Raw genomic sequence first — 12,980 nt, 5'->3', positions numbered from 1 at the left:
CCCTGATCTGCCCTGCTCTGTGTATGACAGGGGGCGGTGCCCCAACTCCCCTATCGGCCCTACTCTGTGAGTGACGGGGGAGAGCTCCTCAACCCCCTGATCGGCCCTGCTCTGTGCGTGACGGGGGGAGCTCCCCAACCCCCTGATGGGCCTTGCTCTGTGCGTGACAGGGTACGGAGCCCCAACCCCCTGATTGGCCCTGCTCTGTGCGTGACAGGGGGTGGCGCCACAACCTCCCCATCGACCCTGCCTTGAGTGTGACAGGGGGCAGTGCCCCAACCCCCCAATCAGCCCTACCCTGAGCGTGACTGAGGGTGGCATCGGAACCTCCCAATCCGCCCTGCTCTGTGCATGACGGGGCAGCGCCCCAACTCCCCAATCGGCCCTGCTCTGAGCCCGACCAGGGGCTGCACCTAGGGATTGGGCCTGCCCTCTGCCACCCGGGAGCAGGCCTAAGCCAGCAGGTCATTATCTCCCGAGGGGTCCCAGACCTGGAGAGGGCACAGGCCGGGCTGAGGGACACCCCCCCGGCTCCAGTGCACAAATTTTTGTGCACCGGGCCTCTAGTTCAGTATAAAAGGCCAGGTCTTATAATGTGATGCCACCATGCTGGCCCTCCTTGATGTTCTTCAAATGTGCTGGGCACACAGCTGCTTTAGGGTCTTTGTTCTGGCTTCTCTTCCTACCTATAATGTTCTTCCCCTAAATAGCTGTGCAATCAGGTCCCGCATTTCTTAATTTTTTTTGTTGTTGCTAATCCTCACCCAAGGATATTTTTTCCACTGATTTTCAGAGAGAGGAAAGGAGAGAGAGAAGGAGGGAGGAAAGAGAGAGGAGAGAGAGAGAAAAAAAAATCAATGTGAGAGAGATACATTGATTGCCTCCCAAATGCTCCCCCACCAGGGCCAGGGATCAAACCTGCAACCCAGGTACATGTTCTTGACCAGAAATCGAACCAGCAGCCCTTGTGTGTACAGATTGATGTTATCACTACTGAGCAACCAGCCAGGGCGGGTCTCTCATTTCTTAAGATCTTTACTCAAATGGCTCCTCCTCAATGAAGCCTTCCACCACCACCTACCAAAATATTACAATTCTCCACACAATGGTTCCTACCCATGCCTCTTTTTAAAATATATATATATTTTATTGATTTTTTTACAGAGAGGAAGGGAGAGGGATAGAGAGCTAGAAACATCGCTGAGAGAGAAACATCGATCAGCTGCCTCCTGCACACTCCCTACTGGGGATGTGCCCGCAACCAAGGTACATGCCCTTGACCGGAATCGAACCCGGGACCCTTGAGTCTGCAGGACGACGCTCATCCACTGAGCCAAACCAGTTAGGGCTACCCATGCCTCTTTTTAAGTTTTCTCCTTAACATGTCCCACCATCTGACATACTATGCCTGTACAGTACTTATCTTGATCAATGTTTGTCTTCACGACTAGCACTGAAACTCCCCAAGAGCAGGAATGCTTGCTTTGCGCACTATTGTACCTCCAGCAGCAGGAAAAGTACAGGGCCCACAGTATACATGTCATTCAAATGACAGAACAAACAAATTCTTTAAGTTAGTGTTTACCCATACATTTTACCTCTATTTCTTCATGAAGCCTCACTAAAAGTATAGCAAAAAGCAGTTAAAAGTTATAAATTTACAGGACAAAGATGATGAGAAATAATATAACAACAGACAAGAGTTGTCAAAAACACTGGAAGGAAGACAGACAAACAAGAAGTGCCTTGGGTTTGGGCTTTCTCTGCCCTAAGACATCACCAAGAGGCAGGGGCCATCCAGAAATAAGCAGATTCTCTCAGTGGAATCACTGAAAGGCTCAGAAATTAGAAGCAAGAGATGAGAGAGATAACTAAAGAAATGGTTGAAAGTCTTTGGAGAAAGCACCTAACACTCCCAGATCCTGCTCCCTTCCCCATGCTCTTCCTGGCCCCACAGAAGTTGGGATTACACTCTCTGGAGAGGATAAGCCAGAAAGAATACAGATGTTGATTCCAAACTCAGCTGAATGAGAAGTACCCTACCTTACTGGAAACTAGTGGCCCGGTGTACGTATCTGTGCACATTGAAAGGAAATTAATTAGAAGAAATATTTTAACACATTGCAGATGGATCACGAGAATTCTCGTGGTTTCTGTTCTAAGGCATGTGGCCAATCATGAGAATACTTTAAAAACATATCAGCTTGTAAGAACATGTAATAAATAACTTCAAGCCGAAGCCGGTTTGGCTCAGTGGATAGAGCGTCGGCCTGCGGACTGGGAGGTCCCGGGTTCGATTCCAGTCGGGGGCATGTACCTGGGTTGAGGGCACGTCCCCAGTGGGGGATGTGCAGGAGGCAGCTGATCGATGTTTCTCTCCCATCGATGTTTCTAACTCTCTATCCCTCTCCCTTCCTCTCTGTAAAAAATCAATAAAATATATTTTAAAAAATAAATAAATAAATAAATAAATAAATAACTTCAAAATGCAATGGGTATTTAATTTTAAAGCGTGCCTTTAACATTTATGGAAAAACGTTTTTTGTACTCATTCACAGAAACTTATCTGGCCACTGGGGAAAGCTAGCAATAAAACTACTGGTCCGAAATGTGTTAATATCACTATTTGACCTTTCTCTATAATAGAAGTGTCAACCAATTTCACGATCGACAATGACAGATGGAAACACACGCATGCAACTGGCAACAGCGAGAGCTTTATATGTACTGTGCATGTGCGAGTCAACTTAGCCTTTTATAGATATAGAACAAACTTGCTTAATTAGACCTGTTTTCTGATTTAGCTAAACTTTTTGCAGTCCAGTGAAGTACCCCAACTTCTCTTTCAGATAACTGTCAGCAACACAGCAGTAAATATCAACACAAAGCAGATTATTATTGTAGATCACACGGGAGAACAAAGGGTGAAATATGTAACTGCAGCAGTGTTTGACTATATTCTGCACAGTGAGAAAACCTGAAGTTATTTTTAAGGTCCACCATTTCTTACTTCTTCTCAGTCAGGTAAAGTTTCTAAACTTTCTAAATCTCTGCTTTCTGGCTAATGAAAAGAAAACAGGATTCTACCAAGTCTCCTATCTACCTACTCTAGGACTTCTATGAGGATCAAATGAGATGAGGCATGTGAAAATGCGTCACAGACATGTGGTTAAAGTGTAAAATGTTTACACCTGGCTATAAAGCAAGCCGTGTTCCTGGGCTGAAGAAACTCCAAGGAGGCTAGTCGCTAGGGAGAGGAAGCCAGGCATTGCTACTTGACGTCATTACCCGGCGCCCACAGTGACTGTTTCAGGCTGGGCTGGGCTGGGGGCCACATTTTGCGCCACGGGGTCTCGGCAGTGTTGGCTGTGATTTGGTGGGCTATGGCTCCGGGGTGGTTGTGGGGCCTGTGTCCCGCTTGAGAGAAGCCAAGTGTTGCTCTGTCAGCGCCAGGTCCACGGTGCCATTTCTCTGTAAATGGCCAGTGCACGTCACGGCAGCTCCTGCGTTGCGTGTCATAGTGACCGATCAGACAGTCGGAGGGACACTTAGCATATTGGCCTTTTATATATGTAGACAGTCACTTAAATCAAAGTCTACAAACATACTGAACAGAGAAAGAAACTCTTTAGCCCTCACACTCTGTTAGAGCCTTAGCAAGCTCCGACCCTCCCAACCTAGGCAGTTTAAAGAATTCTCTGAGGAGTTTGACAGCCCAACAATAGTCTGCAAATACAGACATAGAGCAGCTGCAAGCAAACAGCTACACCACCTTCCCAGTCACTGCTCTGCGATCCAGAACAGTATACAAGGCTGCCTCTTGCCCAAGCTCTCAGTCAGACTTTTAGCAGCTCACTGTTAACTACAGAGGGTCAAGGACCACCGGACCTTTGAAAAAAACTCCTAGCAAAAAAGACAAAAACCCATGTCCTTCAATTCTAGATCATCTTATATTATTCCTTTTATAATTTCTTTCCCTCCATTTTCTGTTTTCTTTCACTAAAATACCTTCTATTATGTTAAACCTCGCCTGAATTATCACCACATTTTCCGCTTCTTCTGTGCCCTACTGGTCTCCCTCTCCTCCACCTCCACCTGTCCCCACCTCTCCCTCTAGCTCTCTCCCTTTCTCTCTTGGCTTCATTTCCTTCCCCTTTCCTATTTCTATTGTTTTCAGCCACCCAGCTTATGGTGCTGTTATATCACCCATACCTACTTATTTATGTATCTCTCTCACTGATTGAATCACAAAATCCATAAAGATTTTGAATCATGTCTGCCTCGAGCACTATTGTATCTATAACATTATTGTACAATTGTATCTTTGAATGCCCACTGCCTCACACAAGGTGGGCATTCAAAGAAATGTATGAGAGGAAGGAGCTTAGAAAGAAAATAGTTTCAGGTGAAAAGGTGTCAAATGCAAGTTTGTTTGTTTGTTTTAATATATTTTTGATTTCAGAGAGGAAGGGATAGGGACAGAGAGACAGAAACATCAATAATGAGAGAGGATCACGATTGGCCGCCTCCTGCAAGCCTCACACTGGGGATCCAGCCCACAACCCAGCCATGTGCCCTGGCCAGGAATTGAACCATGACCTCCTGGTTCAAACGCTCCACCACTGAGCCATGCCAGCTGGGCTCAAATACAAGTTTTTTTGTTGCAGTTTTTTTAAATATATTTTATTGATTTTTTTACAGAGAGGGTGGGAGAGAGATAGAGAGTTAGAAACATCGATCAGCTGCCTCCTGCACACCCCCTACTGGGGATGTGCCCGCAACCAAGGTGCATGCCCTTGACCGGAATCGAACCTAGAACCCTTTAGTCCGCAGGCCGACACTCTATCCACTGAGCCAAACGGGTTAGGGCTCAAATACAAGTTCTGATGGAAATGTTTTACAGAGCAACAGCTTTCAACCACTGAGTCATGGCACTGGTGTAGAACCACTGATTATAAAGCATGAGTAATTCCTAGTAGTAACATTAAAGGCCAAAGTTTAGGAATTATTTGTTTTTAAAGAAATATTATATTGCTATTTCTTGATCCTGCCAAGCACACTCCACCTCACAATCTTTCTTCTTGCTGTTCCCTCTCCTATGCCACTTTCCCCCAGATACGTCTACAGAACTTACTGGCCACTTTCTTTAGTTCCCTGCTCAACTCATTAAGGCCTTCCCTGACCACTTCAGTGATAGACATATGGAGTGTGGGATTATTATGAACAAAAACCTTCCTCCATATTTCAATCTTTTGCTAGACCTACTCAAGTAAAATTTTTCTGTCTTAAAACTTTTAAAAGGAGCGTGTGGGTCTCTTCCCTCTTGCGGCCATCGTAGGAGAGCCAGCGGTCAAAATGAAGTTCAACCCCTTTGTGACTTCTGACCGGAGCAAGAACGTAAAAGGCATTTCAATGCACCTTCCCACATTCGAAGGAAGATCATGTCGTCTCCTCTTTCCAAAGAGCTGAGACAGAAGTACAATGTTCGGTCCATGCCCATCCGAAAGGATGACGAGGTTCAGGTTGTTCGAGGACATTACAAAGGGCAGCAAATTGGCAAAGTAGTCCAGGTTTACAGGAAGAAATACGTCATCTACATTGAACGAGTGCAACAGGAGAAAACTAATGGGACAAGTGTTCACGTGGGCATTCACCCCAGCAAGGGGTTATCACTAGAGTAAACCTGGACAAAGACCGCAAAAAGATCCTTGAACGTAAAGCCAAATCTCGCCAAGTAGGAAAGGAAAAGGAAAATACAAGGAAGAAACAATTGAGAAGATGCAGGAATAAAGTAATTTTATATACAACTTTCATTAAAAACTTAAAATGAAAAAAAAACTTTTAAAAGATATATATGATATTTAAATGAGGAATATATACCTGTAGCTGTTGAAGATCATCTTCCTGAATGTTCTGAGACAAGTTATAAATCTAGAAAATAAACATCCAAATTGATACTTTAGCTAATTTCAAACAAACTTAAATAAGCCTAAAGCACTGCTTTGTACATTTAAAAGTCTGCATATAAAAATATGAAGTCTGTTCAAACAATATCACCTGTCCTTTGAAAAACTATCTCTTATATGATTGAAATAACATAATTCTTCCTTTACAGTTTAAAATATAGTCTTCTTACGTTATTAACAAATCTACATTTCCTATATGATGTCATTTCAATTTCCACTTTCAGACTCTTATTAGAGACTTTTATATAAATTTATGACCAAAGTAGAAAAATAGTTTAGGTTCCTTCTTAAGCCTCTAAGAGGTTAACTGATATCTGTGGTCTATAAAGAACATGTATGTATCACCGTAGAAATTCTGATAACAAAACAATAACTAAAACTAGATGTAACCCCTTCATCTTATTTCCTCTACAAATGTGTTTTCCTAGTCGAGTGGTTTTTTTTACCTGAACAGAACTAGTCATGGTGCTTAGAGCAAAGATGGTAGCACAGTCTTTCACAGTGGACTGGCTGTCAAATGCCCCCTGGGTATCCATCAAAACAACTGCAACCTAAAAAAAGGAAAATACAAACAAAATATGTTCAAGTGAGAAGGGGGAAATGTTCAGGAGAACTTGAGAAATACAGGTAACATTTAAATGAGTCTTAAGCGGCTGTTTATAGGTTTTATCAGAAAAGTAATTATTTAGGTGCCTTGTTTTGAGCAGAGAACCTGCAACCTGGGCATTCGGCTCAGCTGGCTGGAGCGACACCCGTGCACCAGGTCACAGGGTCCATTCCCGGTCAGAGCACATGCCAGGTTGCCGGCTTGATCCCAGTTGGGGTGCATATGTGAGGCAACCAATCCTTGTCTCTCTCTCACATCAATGTTTCCTTCTTTCTCTCTTTCTCTCTCTCTCTCTCTCTCTCTCTCTCTCTCTCTCTCTCTCTCTCTCTCTCCCCACTCCACTCTAAAATCAATAAAAGAAAAAATGAGAAGAGATTTTTTAAAAAGACCTAAAGAACTTCTAGAGATGAAAATTATGTCTGAAATGACAATACACTGAATGGGGTTAACAGATTATTAGGATTGGTGAATTTAAAGGCCTACCAAAAGAAACCATCAAAAAGGAAACAGAGCCCTAGCCAGCTCTGATCGGTGGACAGAGCACTGGCCCTCAGGCTGAAGGGTTCCAGATTCAATTCCAATCAAGGACACATACCTTGGTTGCAGGCTCAGTCCCCAGCCCTAGTCGGGAGGCAACCAATCTATGTATCTCTCTCACATCAATGTTTCTCTCTGTGTGTCTCTCCCCCTCCCTTCCACTCTCTCTCTAAAATAAATAAATAAATAAATAAATAAATAAATAAATGGAAAAATATCTTCAGGTGAGGATTAACAAAAAAAAAAAGGAAACAGAAAAATAAGAATTAAAATAAAAACAAGCCATGAGACAACTTCAAGCCGCCTGACATATATGTAATGTAAGTCCCCAAAGGATATGAGGCAAAATTGTATTTGAAAAAATGAGTGCAGAAAATGTCCGATTTTGATAAAAATTATAAACCTGCAGATTCAAGAAGCTCAACATGGTCCAAATACAAGAAACATGAAGAGAACTGCACTGACACATTATAATCCAATTGCTGAAAGAAACAATAGAGAAAAACCTTAAAAGCAGGCAGACAAAAAAGACGTTAGGCACCTGAGGGTAACAGCAGGATTTCTCGTCAGAAACAATGGCAAAAAGTCAGGGGAGTGACATCTTCAAAGCACGGAAAGAAAAACCTATCAGCCTGGACTTCTATATCCAGCATATATATTTTTTAAAACAAAGACTTTTCAGAAACATGAAAGTTAAAAGATTTCAGCACCTGCAAAGCACTATAAGAAACGTTAAAGGAAGTCCTTCAAACAGAAGAAAAAAAGTGGACAAGAAAATGGAAACATGGACACACAGAAAATGAAGAGCACAATTAATGCTAACTACATGGGTAACTATATGACTTTTTATTATTTAAATACCTTTAAAAGATAACTAACCATTAAAATAAAAATAAAAACAATATTAAAGTAAAATATGTGACAATAGCACAAAAGCTAGGAAGGGAGGAATGAAATGTCAATTATAATTCAATAAAGCTGTTAAAAGAATTAAAAGGTTGGACAAAATAATATCTAAAGTTCCTTCTATAAAAAAGTTACTGTTATATTTCAATGTTATAACTCTTCATTCTCCTAGATTATCTTTCTTTTCAAAATGTGATAAGCTCATTGTGCTACACATTTTTTTTGTATGTGTATCTATACATTTAAAAAAAGGGGGGGGTTTTCCAATATATCTTTCTCCTGAAACTTTCACTCAAATAGAGAAATAAAATAATAAGAAAATGCATAGGCCCTGACCAGTTTGGCTCAGTGGATAGAGCATCGGCCTGTGGACTGTAAGGTCCCAGGTTCGATTCCGGTCAGGGGCATGTACCTTGATTGCGGGCACATCCCCAGTGGGAGGTGTGCAGGAGGCAGCTGATCGGTGTTTCTCTCTCATCGATGTTTCTAACTCTCTATCTCTCTCCCTTCCTCTCTGTAAAAAATCAATAAAATATATATATATATAAAAAAAAAGAAAATGCATAGGAAAAGGAATAGAAAATATAAAAACAGCAATAAGAGTTGTGCATCAGCTTTTCAGCCCCCAAAATAATGAATGACTTAGCATTTAGGAAAAGGCTACACTAAACAACCTGAAGAGGGGATTTGGAACCTTAAATCCCAAAAAGACCCAAAAATGAGAGAAATGAGCAGCTGTGAAGACGTGCTTTAGGAAGGGATGGGTTAAAGGTTGTTTAAAAAAAACAGTGGTACTTCCAAAGCCCCTCTTCCACTTTAAGACACACATGACTTGCCCCTCCTGACCCTTACAAATAAATTTGGGGATAGCTTCTACAACTGTAGCTTACTATTATTTTTAATCCTCACCTGAGGATATTTTTCCTTTGATTTTTACAGAGAGTGGAAGACAAAGAGAAAGACAGAGAGAAATATCAATGTGAGAGAAACACATCAACTGGTTGCCTCCTACACGCGCGTTGACCAGGGCCCGGGTCGGGGAGGAGCCTGCAACTGAGGTATGTGCCCTTGGCCGGAATCAAACCCGGGACCCTCCGGTCTGCAGGCCCAAGCTCTATCCACTCAGCCAAACCGGCTAGGGCTGTAGCTTACTATTTTTTGTTAGAAGCCTTATATTATTATTTGACCTTTTAAACTATATTCATGGGTTATGTTTAAACCATAAACATATCATTCTAATAAAAAATTATTTTTAACTGGATTACTAGTATCAAAATATGCATTAAAGTTCTTATTTTGTTGTTTTATTATGTAAGCCTTTGTCTTCCTTACCTTCTTCCCATCTGGCTTTTCCACGGTGAAAACTTCATTCCAGATCTGAATCCCATTGGTGTCTGGGTCAGAGCCCCCTCTCCATGAAAATCCTGTTAACGGCTCTTCGGCATCGCCTAACCAATTTGAACGGCCACCTTCTTTCTACAGGAGAAATAAGGCATTTCCATTAAACCCAAAATTTTGAGTACTTTTAAACATCAAGAGTAACACATGAACTTATTTTGCTCTTTCGAACATAAATTCTCCTTTTCTGATTTGAAATGAAGTAATTCTACCGTACCTGGAAATACAAATACCGGAGCAAGAAGTCCAGAAGGAAAGACTTGCCCTTTCGGAAGGCTCCAGCCACTGACACCACCACCACATCAAGGTCTCGAATGTGGTCCTGCAAGAGGATGCTGGCCAAGGCTTTCTCTTCTAACTCAAAGGAATGCTGGTCTTTCTGAACCAAAACAACTTGCACTGGACCAGGCTTTCCACTCTCCATGGCATCACCTATTTGTTACAGAGAAAAACATTAGTTTCAACATATTCTTAAATATGTATTTCTGAACAGGGAAAAAGCAAGAATTTAAGGTACAAAAACACTAATCATAAAAAGAAAAAATGACAAATTAGACTTCATTAAAATCAAGAATTTTTGTTCATTAAAAGATACCATTAAGAGTAAAAATGCAGCCGAAACCGGTTTGGCTCAGTGGATAGAGCGTCGGCCTGCGGACTGAGAGGTCCCAGGTTCGATTCCGGTCAAGGGCATGTACCTGGGTTGCGGGCATATCCCCAGTAGGAGGTGTGCAGGAGGCAGCTGATCGATGATTCTCTCTCATCGATGTTTCTGACTATCTCTCTCCCTTCCTCTCTGTAAAAAATCAATAAAATATATTTAAAAAAAAAAAAAGAGTAAAAATGCAAACCACGGGATAGGAGAAAAATATCACAATACCTATATCCAAAGAACTCATATCCAGAATCAATATAGAAATCCATAAGAAAAAGACAAATATACCAGCCCTGGTATATTTGGTTGAGCACCAGTAGTTTCCCTACCAGAGTTGAAAGCAAAAAGATAATTCTTGGAAATTCAAAGCTACCTAATAGCTATGGATATGGGGAAAGTTTACAAAAAAGTAGCAGTGGGGCCCTAACTGGTTTGGCTCAGTGGATAGAGCATCGGCCTGCGGACTGAAGGGTCCCAGGTTTGATTCTAGTCAAGGACATGTACCTTGGTTGCAGGCACATCCCCAGTAGTGGGTGTGTAGGAGGCAGCTGATCGATGTTTCTCTCCCATCGATGTTTCTAACTCTCTATCCCTCTCCCTTGCTCTCTGTAAAATATCAATAAAATATATATTTAAAAAAAAAGTAGCAGTGGGGCTCAGGACTGAAGCAAAGCACTATTTCCCTAAGTGAGAGTCTATCCCACTGATATTAAGAGATGTTTTAGGCAGTTAAAAGGATATTTTATTTTAATAATTATGCATTTTAATGTATATTAGGAAACAAAACCACGTTTTAATGGATCATGGCTTAGAAGGAGGCTAAGTTTAAAGAATGAATCCATTTAAAGTAAACTGAAGGACAAACATAAAGTAAAGCATACACAGGTAGGAAGATATGGTCAAAACTCATAAGAGTGGTCCCCAAATTACTTTGCTCTGGGAAGGACAAAAGGCTGCATGATCATAGCAGCTAAAGTCAACGCTTGACTGCCAGAGTCTATCTACCCTTTAAGCTACGGAACTGCTGCTCACTTTTTATACTTTATCACATAACAACAAAAGGGTTCTTGGCACTTTTTAATTTTTTTAAATATATTTCTTTATTGACTTCAGAGAGGAAGGGAGAGGGAGAGAGGATCATTGATCAGCTGCCTCCTGCATGCCCCCTACTGGGGATCGAGCCCACAACCCAGCATGTGCCCTTGGCCGGAATCGAACCTAGGACCCTTCAGTCCTCAGGCCAACGCTCCATCCACTGAGCCAAACCGGCTAGGGCACTTTTTAGTTTTTTACAAACTACTAGAAAACAAATACGTGTCATGCTATTGTTGTAATAAATGTATACCAATACTTTACCATTATTGGTGATAAGAAAGGAAACATTTCTGTGAATAATCTCTTAGGGTTCTTTTTATTGCCACAACAGCAGGTGAATCCAGGACTTAAAAACCTTCAGTGTTTCATATAAAAGAGTCCATGAGAACAATTTATTCAGACCTTATGGATAAACCGCTCAAAGCAGTACCAAAGTCTCTGAGATAGCTGGTTTCTCACCCAATGTTTTCCCTCCTGCTAGGTAATAGATTTTTAGCTGGGCATCTTAACTGCCCAAAAGAAACACATTTCCAAACCAACCCTGCAGCTAGGGTGTCTTCGTGTGACTAAATTCTGACTGGAAATGATATAGCAACTTCCAGGTCACTCATTTTCCCCCTTCCTGCTGGCTAGATGGAGAAGTGAGAGTGAGTCATCCTGGACCAGGCACATGAGGGCAACACCCTAGGAATATTGGAGCAACGAGAGGTAGGGCCTAGGACTTCATGTAATAGAACTGCCATGCTGGCTCACTTTTATGTGGAAGAAAAGTTAAAGTGTACCTTGCTTGCCCTAGCTGGTTTGGCTCTGTGGATAGAGCGTCAGCCTGTGGACTGACGGTTCGATTCCGGTCAGGGGCACAGGCCCAGGTTGCAGGCTCGATCCCCAGTGTGGGGTGTGCAGGAGGCAGCCGATCGATGATTCTCTCTCATCATTGATGTTTCTATCTCTCTCTCCCTTTCCCTTCCTCTCTGAAGTCAATAAATATATACATATATATTTTTTAAAGTGTACCTTGCTTAAATCACTTATCTGGAGGTTCAATCACATATACCCAAACCTAGAAACCAATACAGCAGTCACCCAGGACTTCACAATTAAGTTCATGATACTTTCAATTTCATCTATTTCACTATTAAAGTTTACTGAGCAATGTGAATGTCCTGGTATACAGCAGGCACACAATAAACAATCGTAAGAAAGAATGAATATGTGCTGCAATACAGGTGAAAGCTGCAACCCGAAGGATGCAGGTGGTGCTGTTAGGGCAAGGGGCATGGAAGATAAGGATACACGGGCCGCAGACAGGACAGAAAAATCCAACAACAAAAATGTATGCAGTTGGGCGCAATGAGCTGCATTTCAAGAGAAGGCGGAGACCACTGAGAAGTGTTTCTGTTTTGTTTTGTTTTGTTTTGTTTTTAAGGTGACAAAGCCTTCACGCACAGCTTCCTCTCTGCCTAGAGCGCAGTGAAAAGGAAGAGAAGCAGGCTGTTTAGTGGGACGATCCTGACTTCTCTTCAAACAGTGCAGTGGGCACACCGGGTTTTAAACAGATCTTGTTCTTCTGGCTTGAATTGTAACCAAAATTCAACGTAAGCAAATAGAGCTGCTCACTCTCCACCATCTTTCTCCTTGACTTTTTAGGACAGTGATGGCGAACCTGTGACACGCGAACTCATTTTTTTGGTTGATTTTTCTTTGTTAAATGGCATTTAAATATATAAAATAAATATCAAAAATATAAATCTTTGTTTTACTATGGTTGCAAATATCAAAAAATTTCTATATGTGACACGGCATATAGACCCAAAGT

At 41.8% G+C, this 12,980-nt stretch overlaps 1 protein-coding gene and 1 pseudogene across 2 annotated transcripts in view; one reads left to right on the top strand and one right to left on the bottom strand.

Moving 5' to 3' along the window:
- ATL3 (atlastin GTPase 3) overlaps nt 1–12,980 on the bottom strand; it is a 36,386-nt gene that overhangs the window by 16,997 nt on the left and 6,409 nt on the right. For both annotated transcript variants that reach the window (XM_036326866.1, XM_036326867.1), the window contains exons 2-5: nt 9,632–9,846; nt 9,349–9,492; nt 6,413–6,517; nt 5,881–5,931 (exon numbers count right to left, since the gene is read on the bottom strand). In XM_036326866.1, coding sequence (XP_036182759.1) covers nt 5,881–5,931; nt 6,413–6,517; nt 9,349–9,492; nt 9,632–9,846 — 515 coding nt within the window. The remainder of the gene's footprint in view (nt 1–5,880; nt 5,932–6,412; nt 6,518–9,348; nt 9,493–9,631; nt 9,847–12,980) is intronic.
- On the top strand, nt 5,341–5,790 carry LOC118665391 (annotated as a pseudogene).

The sequence above is a fragment of the Myotis myotis genome, unplaced genomic scaffold (assembly GCF_014108235.1).
Source record: "Myotis myotis isolate mMyoMyo1 unplaced genomic scaffold, mMyoMyo1.p scaffold_m19_p_10, whole genome shotgun sequence".
NCBI lineage: Eukaryota > Metazoa > Chordata > Mammalia > Chiroptera > Vespertilionidae > Myotis > Myotis myotis.
The sequence above is the reverse complement of the archived record's forward strand: the minus strand, read 5'-3'. Positions and strand labels throughout refer to the sequence as shown.